Source organism: Cynara cardunculus, assembly GCF_001531365.2.
Source record: "Cynara cardunculus var. scolymus isolate 2C chromosome LG 10, CcrdV1, whole genome shotgun sequence".
Lineage (NCBI taxonomy): Eukaryota > Viridiplantae > Streptophyta > Magnoliopsida > Asterales > Asteraceae > Cynara > Cynara cardunculus.
The window spans coordinates 3,079,428-3,093,889 of NC_037537.1; the positions used below are offsets into that span (position 1 = coordinate 3,079,428).

General features: G+C 35.2%; 2 protein-coding genes and 1 pseudogene across 2 annotated transcripts; 2 read left to right on the forward strand and 1 right to left on the reverse strand.

Annotated features, from left to right (window-relative positions):
• Window positions 1-919, reverse strand: part of LOC112519179 — a 21,322-nt pseudogene extending 20,403 nt beyond the window's left edge.
• A 3,542-nt stretch (window positions 920-4,461) lies between these two features.
• Window positions 4,462-9,194, forward strand: LOC112520385 (S-linalool synthase-like). Its single transcript, XM_025128759.1, has 11 exons — window positions 4,462-4,795; window positions 5,101-5,293; window positions 5,621-5,844; window positions 5,963-6,080; window positions 6,471-6,586; window positions 6,728-6,960; window positions 7,044-7,258; window positions 7,633-7,848; window positions 8,037-8,166; window positions 8,261-8,506; window positions 8,600-9,194. Exons 1-11 carry the CDS (start codon window positions 4,462-4,464, stop codon window positions 9,104-9,106), a joined length of 2,532 nt encoding a protein of 843 aa, XP_024984527.1. The 3' UTR covers window positions 9,107-9,194.
• An 849-nt stretch (window positions 9,195-10,043) lies between these two features.
• On the forward strand, window positions 10,044-10,586 carry LOC112519181. The gene has a single exon (XM_025127175.1). The coding sequence runs from the start codon at window positions 10,044-10,046 to the stop codon at window positions 10,584-10,586; it is 543 nt and encodes a 180-aa protein (XP_024982943.1).
• The last annotated feature ends 3,876 nt before the right edge of the window (window positions 10,587-14,462 follow it).

A 14,462-nucleotide genomic window follows, 5' to 3' on the forward strand; every position in this document is an offset into this window, starting at 1 on the left:
TAGAGTTGGAAGAGGATGGTGTATGTGAGAAATCACAAGGATAATAATAGGAGAAGTGATTAGGGATTGGAGTGTTTATTTTAATAATTTAGTATCTGTCATGATCCATTAATCTGGAGATTTAGAAGAGAAAGTGACAAATATAAGTGATGGTAATTAAACATCATTTGGAGTGTTAGAATCCATTAATCTGTAATTAGCATGCCATGAAAAGGTAGAGATCACAAGTTCAAATCATGGAAATAGTTTTCTCATCAAAGTGTTAGATTCAGCAGATTCCATCAGTAATTTATACTTCTGCTTGGGGTGTAATATTCTGATCTGAAACAACACATATGATGGTTTTTTCTCATTTGAATTTCCTTGTAGTAATAGTGCATTCTGTTTCTACAACAATCAAATGTTTCTTGTTTGTTTGTAATGTCCATATTGAAGCATGCATATGTAAATGTTAATATATAATCAAAATAACTCGTGTTAATTATGAGCTATACATTTTTCATCCAGGGACAAATATATATATAATCAAAATAGTTTTCTCATTATCTTTGGTTTCTTCTTTAATATATATATAGATTATTTCTTTTTTAAATTCTCATTCAGTATTTCTTAGTATGTTAATCGTAGAATTTTTCACAAAACCCCCAACCAAATTATGGGGCCCAATATTACAAGGGTTGTTGGTTTTTTGTTTTGTAAACTAGGTTTAGATAATGAGATTGATCCCTCAATAATGTTCAACATATATGCATCTCTATTATCTAACTTTACATTATAAACAAAACAGGACCTCCTAAAATAATTGGAACATCCAGCGTGTATTTACGTGTTTTCATTAAGTTGGCAAGCATTGATTGATTTATCACATTCACATATAAATACCTGATAAAGTTGTTTGTAGTTTAAGCAAGTATTCCATGGATACAATTATTACAACGAGCAATAGTTTTATAGAGAAAACGCTGAAAACAAACAAACGTCATGATCCTACTTTCCGATTTTTGAAAGCAGAAAATGTGCACCAAGTACTGTCCAATGACACCAACACATGGCAAGGATAAAACCAACGGTACTCTTGACTTCTCACATCATCTTACTCGGTATGAAGAAGCCAATGTACGATTCTATACATCATTTATCGACTTCATAACATTAATGGATCTACCTTACCAAGGTTCAACAATACTTTCTATTTTAATCCTATTCKTCTATAAACATATGCCACAAACATCATTTATTTACTTTACCAAGGTTCAACAATACTTTCTATTTATTTACTTATTTATCGACTTCATAACATTAATGGAATATCTATTTAAGTTCAAAAGTTATCTTTTCACTTTAGCAAGTAGCATTCGGGTTGGGTTTTTAAACATTTGTAATTACAAACCCCGTATGAGAACAAAAACAAAAACTCTTGAAAAGAGAAGGGAGGTTCCAACATACATAGAGGAAAAATGGTTCAAAGTTAGCAGATGCCCAATGGAAGCTAGATAGAACAGATTGTCCAATAGTATCAAGAGGGGCTAAACGAGTATAGATAGACCTTCGCTCTGATAGAACAGATTGTCCAAGAGTATCAAGAGGGGCTAGACGAGTATAGATAGCCCTTTCCTCTGATACCATGTGAGAATATATGGAACCCCATTAGATTACTCTTCAAAAAAAAAAAACCTTGAGGATAGAAGGGAGGTTCCCTACATATTCAACGGGGAAATGGTCCAAGTCTAGCCAATGCGGAAGTCTAACAAGTATAAACAACAAGTTCCAAAGTTCAATCGCAATATGTGTTAAGCTACAATATTGGTGTATTCTGTACTCTTTTAAGTTATATTCCACATAAATTCACACAATAAAAACGCAAGTTGAAGTTACAAACTACATACCATTCACATTGCCTCCTGATCTCAGTCAATACCCAAGCCAGAAAAGTGTTCAAAAGTCCCCTGTGCAACATAAAACACTAATCACTACTGCTGCAAATCAGACTTTCGACTAATAATCAACCCATCCAAGTGTACCAATAGTTGATGCAATTTTAGCTTTTATCGGCAATTTTGGTGAAAAACAGTTCTTGCAACCCCGCCATTTACATTTTCCATGATGGTATATGACAGTATGCTTAAGGGCCTTTAAGCAATGACCTTTCAATGTTAGCCATGACCTGAATTTGGCATACTTGTTCTCTTTTAGAGGTAGTTTTGTGGGATTTTGACTTGATATGTGATTATATGTTCTGCTATGTGGTAATTAAGGCTTGGGTTTTGTGGTAAAAAGGTTTATCAATTATAAAGACCAAACATAGCTCATATTCCTTGTACCTTAAAAGGGTAGAATTAAATATTCAAAACAAGATACTATAACTAATTGGCAACAGATCAGGCATGATGCGTTGATTAACTCTTTAATTTTAAGTGGACAGGGTATTGAAGTTCATATTGATTGTGTTGTGGTGGAAAAGCTGTTTATATTGAGTATCTTGCAATCATGATATCATGTACATGTTGCCTTGAAAGGTTTGTTTTCATTATTATCATGTACTAATAAATATAAAATCTATAATTGTTATACTAATAATGAAAATGATGAATGAAGGCGATGGTGGCAGCTCTGGGGAACTCAAAACAATATACATTGAAACAATACCTTGTGTTCGTGGAGAAACTTGAGGCAAAAGCAAAGGTTAGTAAAGTTTGACTACTACTACTACTAGTAGTAAAATGCATTTAGGTATGTATTGTATATAACTTTGAGGCAGCTATGGGGAACTCTATCAGTGAGCTTGACTACTACTACTACTAGTAGTAAAATGCAACATCTCCTTTTTACTGTTAGGTGTCCATAAGAAAATAGAATACTGAGTGCATTTAGGTATGTATTGTATATGCATTAGGAACTAAGTGCAATGGGGGAGGTATTCACAGCCTCGGTGCGATACCTCTAATTACAGACTAACAAATTAAAGGCCATGATGGATACCTCTAATCCGTAACCATTCAGCTTCTATTGTTCAACACACACAAATATGTAATTGTAGCAGAAGATAATTGATAGCCAAATAGATTATAATTAATCAGTAAAACATGAATCAACAAGAACCCTAGCAGATTCAATATCATGTTATTTATTGAAGAATCGCTAAATAGGCGTACCTGTTGTTCGAGGAATTGATGCAGAGAAGAGAAACCAATTCGATGATAGACGATTTAATCGATCAATTGGAGAGTAGACTGTGATCGACGAGTGATTGAGCGAAGATTGATTCGATGATAGACAAGAGGAAGCGATTAAACGAGAGGAAGCGATTAAACGAGAGGAAGCGATGAAGCTTCTGGTGATTTCATGAATGAGAGGACTTAAACATTTCAAGTACCTGGTGATGAAGCGATGAAGGGAGGATGAAGCGATGAAGGGATGAAGCGATGAAGGGAGGATGAAGCAAAGCGTATCTAAATATTATTTATTTAATTTTGATTTATTTTTAATACAAATCTTTTAGATACACTTTTAAAGGGTATCTAAATATTTTTATTTAATTTTAAAAAAAGTAAACTTTTTTTTAATCTTTAGATACACTTTTAAAGGGTAACTAAATATTTTTATTTAATTTTAAAAAATTAAAATTTTTTTTAATCTTTAGAGAAGTTTAAGAAAATGTTTCTAAAAATTGATGAAACTCTTTAGAGACATTTTTTTATAAAAGCTTCTCTAAAACTTTTAACGACATTTTTTATAACGTATAATTAGCYTATAAATCCTTCTTTAAATGTCGTCTAACCTTTAGTTACATTTCTCATTTTTGTCATTTAAATCCTTCTCTATATTATAGTTTTAGATACACTTTTAAAAGCTTCTCTAAAGATTTCTTCTCTAAAACTCATCCCTCTTGTAGTGATTTTGAGAGTATATCGATAAAATATAGGTACGTTTCACCATGTTCCGTGGAATAAGAGTGAAACACGTCTGTTCCACTTTGTTTCACTCTGATTCACATAAAGAACTTATCAAACATTGAACAATAATTTTTGTTCTGTTATGTCCAATATACCATACAAATCCCTAACGATGAGAGAGAAAATACGGGTGTTTGATAATGTATGGTATCAGTCTCTTTTCATATATTAATATACATAAATATATTTTCTTTAATGTGAATTCCTTTTACGATGACGACACTACAAAACGAACATGTTATTTATGCACTGAGTTTGGTCCCATGTTTTTCTTCTGGTTTGAAATAAATGCGTTTCCGTGTTGCACTTGCACCCATCACCATTAAGTCATGAACATGTGAGTTATGCACATACAGACTTTTATGTAAACCTTAGCTTAATTTTTCAGACAACATTCCCATAAGATTTTCTATATAAGTAGGTTTACAGATTCCAATTTCCTTATCTTGCAACCAAATACTCTTCTAGATACAATCACACTTACAAACCACACATTTTGTCTTCAAAAATGGCGTCTTCATTGACCACAATTGAAGCTTTAGTAGCCAAGCTGAAGGAGGAGATGTTTTCAAAACAGAAAAATGACCATCATCTTCACTACTCGTTCATTTCACCTTCTGCTTATGACACTGCATGGTTAGCCATGATTCCCAACCCACATGAACTTAATACACCTTTGTTTAAGGGTTGCATTGAATGGTTACTCAATAACCAAAATGAACAAGGGTATTGGGGAGAATCAGCGAATGGTGATCTTCCCACCATTGATGCACTTCCTGCTACTCTTGCTTGCATCGTTGTGCTCCAAAAATGGGGAATCGGTGCCAAAAACATAGAAAAAGGTATGTGGTTAATTAATCAACAAATGCATCAGAGTTAAATGATTATGTGCATGATCAAATACATCAACAAAAGAAAAGGCATCTATGAGAGGAAATGCCATACATTATGGATATGTAGTCCATCTATGCATTTTGATGTGATGTTTGTGTAGTTTCTCAATAAAATATACAGGCTGCATATCAAAGAATGACTGCTTCATTAAGCCCTTCACATTTGCTTTGCATATTTTCACGTAGTTAAGACGCTTTTGTAAATTTTGTTTGATAAAAACATGTCTGAATTATTAAAACTTGGTATTTTGCAGGTTTGGAATTTATACATGCAAACATGGAGAAGATTCTTCATGATCATCATTGTCTTCTTCCTCGATGGTTCTTCATTGTTTTCCCAGCAACCATTGAACTTGCAAAAGCCTCAGGTCTTGAGCTCAAGTTTTCTGATCACATGAAATCACTCATTTCTCAGATTTGTGCCGAAAACCAACAAATCCTTGGCATGTAAGCCTATGATCATTGCTCTTGTGGAGTTTTCTTTTCTGAATCATCAATACTCATACACTACAAAACAAATGACTTTTATCTACGAAAATTCCGTCAACGATTACTATGGATCACCCAGAAAATATCAATAATTCGGTAGAATCCGATATTTTTTTCAAGAAAATATCACCAGAGAATATAGAATACCTGTGTAATCCGTCACTAATTGGAATTACCCACCGAACTTTTGTGACGGTTCTGTGTTTAGCGACGGATTTCGTAGGGAAAAGTCTGTAGACATTTAGTAATGATATATGAGATCCTGAATAGCAAAAGATGTTGCAGGGAAGCCATGGTTGATAAATGCCACTACCCTCCATTGCTGGCCTACTTAGAGACGTTTCCATCAATGGGGCTCAAGGTTGACCAAGAGACCATAACAGAGCATTTGAGTAAAGATGGCTCACTTTTTCAATCACCCTCGGCTACCGCACAGGCATACATTTCTACTGGAAATAAAAAATGCCTTGATTATTTGATATCACTTGTTCAAAAGTATCCCAATGGAGGTAACTCAGTTTTCAATAAGCAAACTTCATCTAGTCCACAAGTAACTTAACCTAATTAAGGAAAGTGTGCTTAATTCGTATGTAATATTTCCTGCATAAATTAACAACTTTATTGCAGTTCCACAAATAATGGATGAACAACTAGTTGAACTCAGCATGGTTGATCAAGTGCAGAGGCTAGGCTTATATGAGTATTTTACTGATGAGATTGACAACATCCTCAAAAACGTTTACAGGTGATATATATGTGAAATTCCTCTGGAAAAGTTTGTTTTTTGCCACCCGCATTTTCGTTTGGCAAAAGTTAATCTTTTATATGTGGATTTTTTCTAAATCGCCCGTAAAAGTTACTTTTACCGACAGACTTCCCAAACCCGTTGCCAGAAATGCAGTTTCTTGAAGTATATCATATTCTTTAAAGTAAGATCAAAGATCACACACTTTCTTGACCTCTAGGGTTTTAAGATTTTGTCTAAATCGCCCGTAAAAGTTACTTTTACCGACAGACTTCCCAAACCCGTTGCCAGAAATGCAGTTTCTTGAAGTATATCATATTCTTTAAAGTAAGATCAAAGATCACACACTTTCTTGACCTCTAGGGTTTTAAGAAAAGTTAATTGTTCCAGAAGTTACATGGACCAAGAACTGGTGCAAGAAAACAAGAACTTCATACCAGCAAAATTGTACAAGGACTCGCTGGCATTTCGACTTTTTCGGCTGCATGGGTTTAATATTTCTCCAAGTAAGTATCTATTGGTTAATGGTTAGTAGTTCTATGCTCACCCTTTTCGATAAATAAAATGTACGTAGTCGATCAGTATCTTTATGAAGTAGTATTTCATCACCTACTTCTGTTGAAACCAACATTGTATATTTGTTTCAGAGACCTTTTGTTGGTTCTTATACGATGAAGAAATATTGGATCATTTGGAAAACAACTGTGGACGGTTCACAAGTTTACTATATACTGTTTATAAGGCAACAGACCTTATCTTCTTTGGAGAAAATGAAGCAGAAGAGGCCAGATCATTTTCCATGAAAATGCTTCAGAAAATTTCAACTATGAAAAACATAGTCGATGATGATGTGGTCATACTGCCCAATTTATCCAAAGTGGTAAGCACAGTCTTGATCTATTCTTACCATTTTTATGCCCACTGTTCTCTTCGCATAATCAGTTAACGTTTCGTATTTTGTAGATTGAGGAAGAGCTCAGCGTACCGTGGATCGCTAGACTTGATCATCTTGATCATAGGATGTGGATTGAACAAAACAAACAAGGACCAATGTGGATCGGGAAAGCTTCCTTTTATAGGTTATCATGTGTTCATAGTATGGGGCTAATAGAACTTGCTGTGGAAAACTATGCATTCAGGCAAATGATTTACCGAAATGAATTGAAGGAACTAAAAAGGTAAACCTAATAATTGTTCTACTATAAATGTTGCTTAGTAGATCTCCTTTTACAAATCCAAATAATTTTACAAACTTATAAATCATTTTTCATGTGTTGAAACAACACATCTGAAAGTGCAGTGTTTATACAATGTTGTTTCATACGTGAGATGTTCGGATTTTTTTTTCCCATACACAGAACAGTCATGAACGTTTTACATATGAAACAACATTGTATAAGCACGTGAAAACTGGTTTGTAAGTTTGTATAATTTATTGGGTTTGTAAATGATTATGCGTCTATATATATATATATGTATAGGCGAAAGATTGTTTTGGAACGACCCTTTTTTTCTGTTATAGTATGTTTATTGTAGGTCAATAATTGTGTAGGTGGTCCAAGGAGTGGGGTCTTACCGAAATGGGATTTGGTCGAGAGAAGACGATGTATTGCTACTTCGCCGTTGCAGCTAGTACTTCTTTGCCTCATGATTCTATTATAAGAATGCTTGTTGCAAAAAGTGCGATATTGATCACAGTTGCAGATGATTTTTTCGATATGAAAGGCTCTCTCGAGGAGTTACAAGTCTTGATTGAAGCTATTCACAAGTATGATCTTCTAGCTTTTCATCTTTTCTTATTACTGTGCTTAATTCTAACCTCTCTCTTCACGAACACGAAGTCCCTTGCTATGTGAACTCTAGTTTATGTAACATTCAGCCAATATGTCTTAAATGTTTCTGTTATTGTTGGCTTTCTAACTGCCAAAAGTTTGTATCTTCATGTGTGAATAATAGATGGGATGGTAAAGCCTTAAGTGGACCTAGCAAGGTCATTTTCGATGTGTTGGATGATCTTGTGAGATACGCTACCAACTCATTGGTCCTTGATGAAAAGATTGACGTAACAGAAGATTTTCGAGACCTTGTAAGTATAATGATTTCGTCATGTTTAAAATCAAAGAAATTTTAATGATTATAGGAAAGCTAGCTCTAATACACTTCCTCCTACAAATTTGAAGTGGAGGGAGACTTTCAACTCGTGGTTAACCGAAACTACATGGGGAAAGAGCGGTTACATGCCATCAGTCGATGAATACCTGCAAACTGGAATGATTTCCATCGCTACACATGTCTTGGTCCTCACTTCTTCGTGTTTCTTGAATCCAAGCTTATCGAAGAACAAAGTGAAGCCATCAACATATGAGAACATCACACAATCACTTATGGCTTCCGCTCGTTTGCTCAATGACATTCAAAGTCACCAGGTCATCCTTAATTAAAACCCCTTATCTCAAATATTTGGAGGTAGATGTAACAATATATACATGCTTACTTTCATTCACAATACTTATTAGCAGAAAGAACAAGAAGAAGGAAAAATGAACCTAGTGTTTCTTCACCTCAAAGAAAACCCAGAAGCAAGCATAGATGATTCAATTGATCAAGCACAAAGGTTGCTTGAGTGGAAAAGGAAAGAGTTGCTCAAGCATGTTTTCACCGATGATAATAGTGATTTTCCTAAGCAATGGAAATACCTTCATCTGTCATGCTTCAAGGTATTTCAAATGCTATTTAACTCGACCAACCTGTATGATACAGACGCGGAACTGCAACTAGACATAGAGAGAGCAATTTACATTGCTCCAGAATATGATCTTTCCCAATATTTGAAGCCAAAAACAGCGTCGAATCCATTGCCAGAAAAAACAGACTTGATTATCAATGCTAGATATCATCAAACTCCTCTTCGAAGCTATGGTCATGGTCGTATGAGCATTAGGTGTCATCGGCTTCCCGATCATGCCGTGAGAAATGTCACCTCCAACGTGTTTAAGTCACCAGGGTTTAGCTTACGCTTCATCTAAAATGATGATTGATAAAATGAGTCAAGATCATAACCTCAAGATAGCAAATAGTTCTCTTGTACCTGTTGGGCAAATCCAAAACGAAGATTTGAATATTGTATTTTAGTATAATCAGCATATGTTTGTAATCTACTAAAAGTTCTGTTGCAAAAATATGATTCCATTTAGACAGAATTTTTTCTGAAGAATTCGCCATGAGAACTTAAACTAGAGCCACTTTTGATTCTCCTGAAAACGTACGGGTCGAAATATGGCTTTCAAATTAAGTTTCGAATTAGTTTGGGTGCTACCAAATTCAAGACAGGAAAAGAAAACTTATACCCTTACATAAAGAGTCACAACTTATGACAAACCAAAAAAATTATATGGTTTTAAGAATGTGGTCTTTGAGTTTTAAGATATTCATGTTAAAACATGAACTCCGAGAAACCGCACTTTTGACTTGAGAAGTGCTTCTTTAATCGAATCAAGAGATCTCAACGTTTGAAATAAAAATGACATTGAGATGGTTGTTTAGTTATAACTCTTTCTGAATTATAAGATATTGGAGGATATTAAATTTGACCATATCTGGTCCGCTTTTGTTGCCAAACTATTAGGGATTATCATATAGTTTAGGGATTATGTTTAGGGATTATCATTATAGCTTTTCTTATTTTTTTCTCTTTCAATTTAGTATATGTATCTTGATAGTCTTTGAAGGAAAATCAATATAGAAACGAATTTTTTCATGGTATCAGAGTGGATACCTCTCATATATTCAAAACCCTAAAACCGTCGTTTGATCATGACTGACGGTAAAGAAAACACACGCAAAAACGAATGAGAGTCCATAGACTCAAACTCACCGTTCTATATACACGTTTCCGATTATCCTAAACAAATGCAGGTAAACGAAGCATTGACCGACTGCAAGTACAATGATTGGGCATAAGAGATGACGAATTTCTTGTTTGCCAAGAACAAAATTGGCTTCATCGATGGGTCAATAAAGAAACCAGAGAAGACTGCATCCAATTACATGGCCTGGATGCGTTGCGATGCAATGATAAAAGGCTGGCTCACTACGTCGATGGAGAAGGAAATACGTAGCAGTGTTAAGTATGCTAACAGTGCTGCGGAAATTCGAGATGACCTGAAGGAGAGGTTTGGCAAAGAAAGTGCACCAAGAGCCTATGAGTTGAAACAATTGCTCATGGTGACTCGACAAGACGGGACTTCCGTCTCAGCCTACTATACTAAATTACGTGGCCTATGGGACGAAATACAATCGGTTTTACCGATTCCTCATTGCACGTGTGAGGGATGTACGTGTGGGCTTGGGAAGAAACTTGTTGAACTCAAGGAAAAGGAAAGAACATACAAATTTTTTATGGGTCTTGACAGTGAATTTTCGGTGATTCGGACTCAGATTTTGGCAATGAAACCAACACCAAGCTTAGGGATGGCTTATCATCTAGTTGATGAAGATGAGCAATAGAGGGCTGTTTTCTTTGCTAAGAAAATGACTCAAGAAGCAGCTGTTTTTCAAGCTTTTGTTCCAGCAAAACGCAAAGGATAGCAGTAAAAAAAGGGGGGGGGCAGAACGTAGACAAAAGCTCCTTTAATAATAAAGTTGAGCATTGCATTTTTTGGAAGAGACGGGCACAACTGAGTAGGATGCTTCAAACGAATTGGGTACCCTGAATGGTGGCCTGGAAAAGCAAAAGGGGAGATGACAAAGCCTAAAGCTGCACTTGCTGAAACTGATTCGAGTCCTATCCCAGGAATAACAGAAGAGCAATATATGATGTTTGTTGAACACTTCAGTGGTAACGATGATACCGCTGGCTCAGAAACGAAGCTGAGGGCAAACATGGCCGGTAGTTTTGAATTAGATTGTGATTGGGTTGTTGACTCGGGGGCAACTGAACACATCACTTATCAAAATAATTTGCTTAAAAATATGACAAGAGATGCCCACGAGACACCCATCAGAATTCCTAATGGCGATGCCATTCCTGTAAAAGGGAAAGGTGAACTTCTTTTAAAGGGAACAACCATGTTAAAGGGAGTATTGTTTGCACCTAATCTCAAATGCAACCTTTTGTCCGTTCGTAGGTTAACAAGAGATCTACATTGTGCTGTCACGTTTTTTCCTGACTTCTTTGTCATGCAAGGCTTGGGGTCGAGGAGCTTGATTGGAGCGGGTAGGTGCAGTAGAGGTCTATATCGATTGGGGGGGGGGGGATAAAGGGAGAAAGAAAAGCGATGATGGTCACTGCTGATACATGGCATAAAAGGCTCGGTCATGCTTTCAATGTCAAACTTTCTTGGGTTAATTCTCTTACAAGTATTTATTTTGATTCAGAAAATAAAACTTGTGATTCTTGTATGAAGGCAAACAAGATAAACAAGATAAATAACTAAAATAATAAATAAGACAAGTAATTTTGGTGACACATAAAACCCCATCGAGGGTAAAAACCGTGGACGATAGTGGATATCGTTGATGCACTATGGACGTTAATCGGGGACGTTGTTCTCAATAACAAGGATTGCTATTACAGAATGTGACTGTTTACGTTGCTATGAATATAAACTATTAACAATGATTCTATTGGTGGGGAATTCTTCGAGAACACTGTTAGGACTGAAATTCAGTTTAAAATTGTTTTCGTCTTGAAAGTTAATTTTGTCTATAATTGTATTAAAAGTCACCGTGTTTGACTTTTCTTAGAGAATTTGACTTTGACTTTGTCTAGATATTTGACCCTATATAAAGGGTGAGTTCTTGTAATTTTAGGTAGGATTCTCGTATTGTAAAATCTGAATACGTAATAAAGGTTTGACTATATTTGGGGTGTTGACTTTCTCTTTCAACTCTCATATGTTCTTAAAAGAGATATCAAGATCTGCCATTGATGAATGTTTGAAGCTTTAATGAAGATTGATTGTTAGGGACAAACAAACACTTCAGAGTAGATTCGGTATTGATTTCTTCTATTGAATGACTTTTGAGTCATTTTATAGGTAGCTTTTATTACGGTTGTCTTTAATTGAAATAACTCCAGTAATAGTCATGTCTTGGATGTTAGTCATCGATTATGTTTGAAGTGTTAATGAGGTGCGTCTCGATCATAAATCTGCAATTACACATAAGACTTATCATGAAAGAAGAATAACAGTTGTCAGAGATAATTAGGCGTTAGTGTTAGTCGTGGATAACTACAATCTAGGTTGTTGATGATCGTTTGTTGTGGATATTAGCATTGTCGGTAATATTGCAACCGGTCGATGATGGTAGCTCTGTCGGATATAATATCCTCGACGGTCGAGCATACGGAATTTTACCCAAACAATTACATTTGAAAGCTCGTCGCTTCGATGCATGACACCTGTCCAAAATGGTTTGTAGACTTCAGCCGATAGACGATGCGTGTTGACTACCTGTTGTCATGACACGCAACATCATGTACACGTACGACTACCAGACCACATAAATCGCCGATTCACTAACTTTTGGAGCGAAATTTGAAATTTAAACAAGTTTTGAAATTCAAATCCCGAGCGTGTTTGGGTGAAAATTCACAAGTCCAACTGGCACTAACGTCATCAATTGGTTGTCAATATTGCTAACGACACTAACATTCTCAACGAATGGTCACCAATATTGCTAACGACACTAACATCCTCAACAAATGGTCACCAATAATAAAGATCATTATTATTTAACCAGGACTAACGTTAATACTTAATTATCCTCGACAGTAGTTATCTTTCCTATTTATCGCATGTCCTACATGTAATGGAGAATTCATGTCCAAGATTCGTTCACATCAAACATAACCGACGACCAACCTTCAAGACACGACATTTACTGTTATTATTGCAATTTAAAACAGTTATAATAAAGACTACCTATAAGAGGGACCAAAGGGTATTCGGCCTAACGGTATCGTAGCCCTTGGCTTCCTAGGAGGTCAAGGGTTCAAACTTCACCAAATGTGAGGAGAGTGTGTGAGTTTATTTGTTGCATTTGCCGTATATAAATATTATATACTTAAAAGGGGGGAGGGGGGGGGGGTTTCAAGGCATCGCTATCAAATTAACTCAAAAAAGTGCTCTCAAATAATATTCTAGCTATTGGAATAGTTGCTCAAGTTTACCCGGTATACCTCGAATTAATTAATTTTGTAACATTAATTGTTGTTATTAAGGATGACATTAGTGATTACGACGTTATTGATTGATGTCCCTAGAGCATCGATAATATCCACGATCGTTTTCGGTTTTTATCGTCGAAGGGGTTTTCTGCGTCACCAAAATCGTTTGTGTTATCTAATTTTTTAGCTATTTATCTTATTTATTTCAAAGGTACAACCTTTAGTTGATTAAGCTCCAAAATCCAAACCTTAAATTGCTTAGTGTGATTTTTGCGCATAAACAAATACCGTTTTAGAGTTTTCTTTAATATTTGAGGAAAAATTTTCTTGAGCTTTAGAGATATCTTATGCAAAATTAGTAGTGCTCTTATTATATGGGTTACGAGAATAATTGTTTTTGATATTATGAGCAATGACGATCGTATTTGTCAAATCCCAAATTTACCCTTAGATTGGACTAAGGGGGTGTTTGGGGTTGCTTATTTGAAACAACTTATGCTTTTCTACAAAAATACTTGTCAACTTATTATAAGTCAGAAGAGTTTAACTCCTTTAAAAACTTCTTATTACCGATTTGACACCAGTATAAGTTGTTTATCCAAACACTCAAAAGTGCTTATTACCGGTGTCACACCGGAATAAGTCAATAAGTTGTTTTTATAAGCAATCCCAAACACCCCTAAATTGAGTACCAAAATTTTGACAAATGTTGAACTACTAAACCAGTCTAAAAATGTAATTCTCTAACCAAGAATCAAACTCAAGATACCAGTTACGATCCGAGTTGGTTCAATCTCGTTTCAGTTTTTCAATTTATGTCGGTCGAAATCAGTTTTTGCTAATTCATCTTGGTTTAACATATGAAAGACAAGGCGAAAGATCATATAATAAAGGAAGTTATGGTGAGAAGCTTAAAAAAAATCTGGACCATTAATCAGTTTTAATCTAATGTTCACCCATGAATTATGCTTTAAAAATAGAATTCATCTGGTGCATATCGGTGCACTTTATTAGTGTTAACATTCAATTATGATTGATCTAAAGGTGATAATTTTTTCTTACGCTTTTAACTTCCCCTCTTACTGGAACCCAAATTTTATAAACGCAAGTTTCATTGTCACCGGAACCCAACTCAAAAGGAAAAAAAGGTTGTTAAAATATTTTGAATATTTACAATGAAGCCTGTATAGTATTTATTTTCTTACATTCAA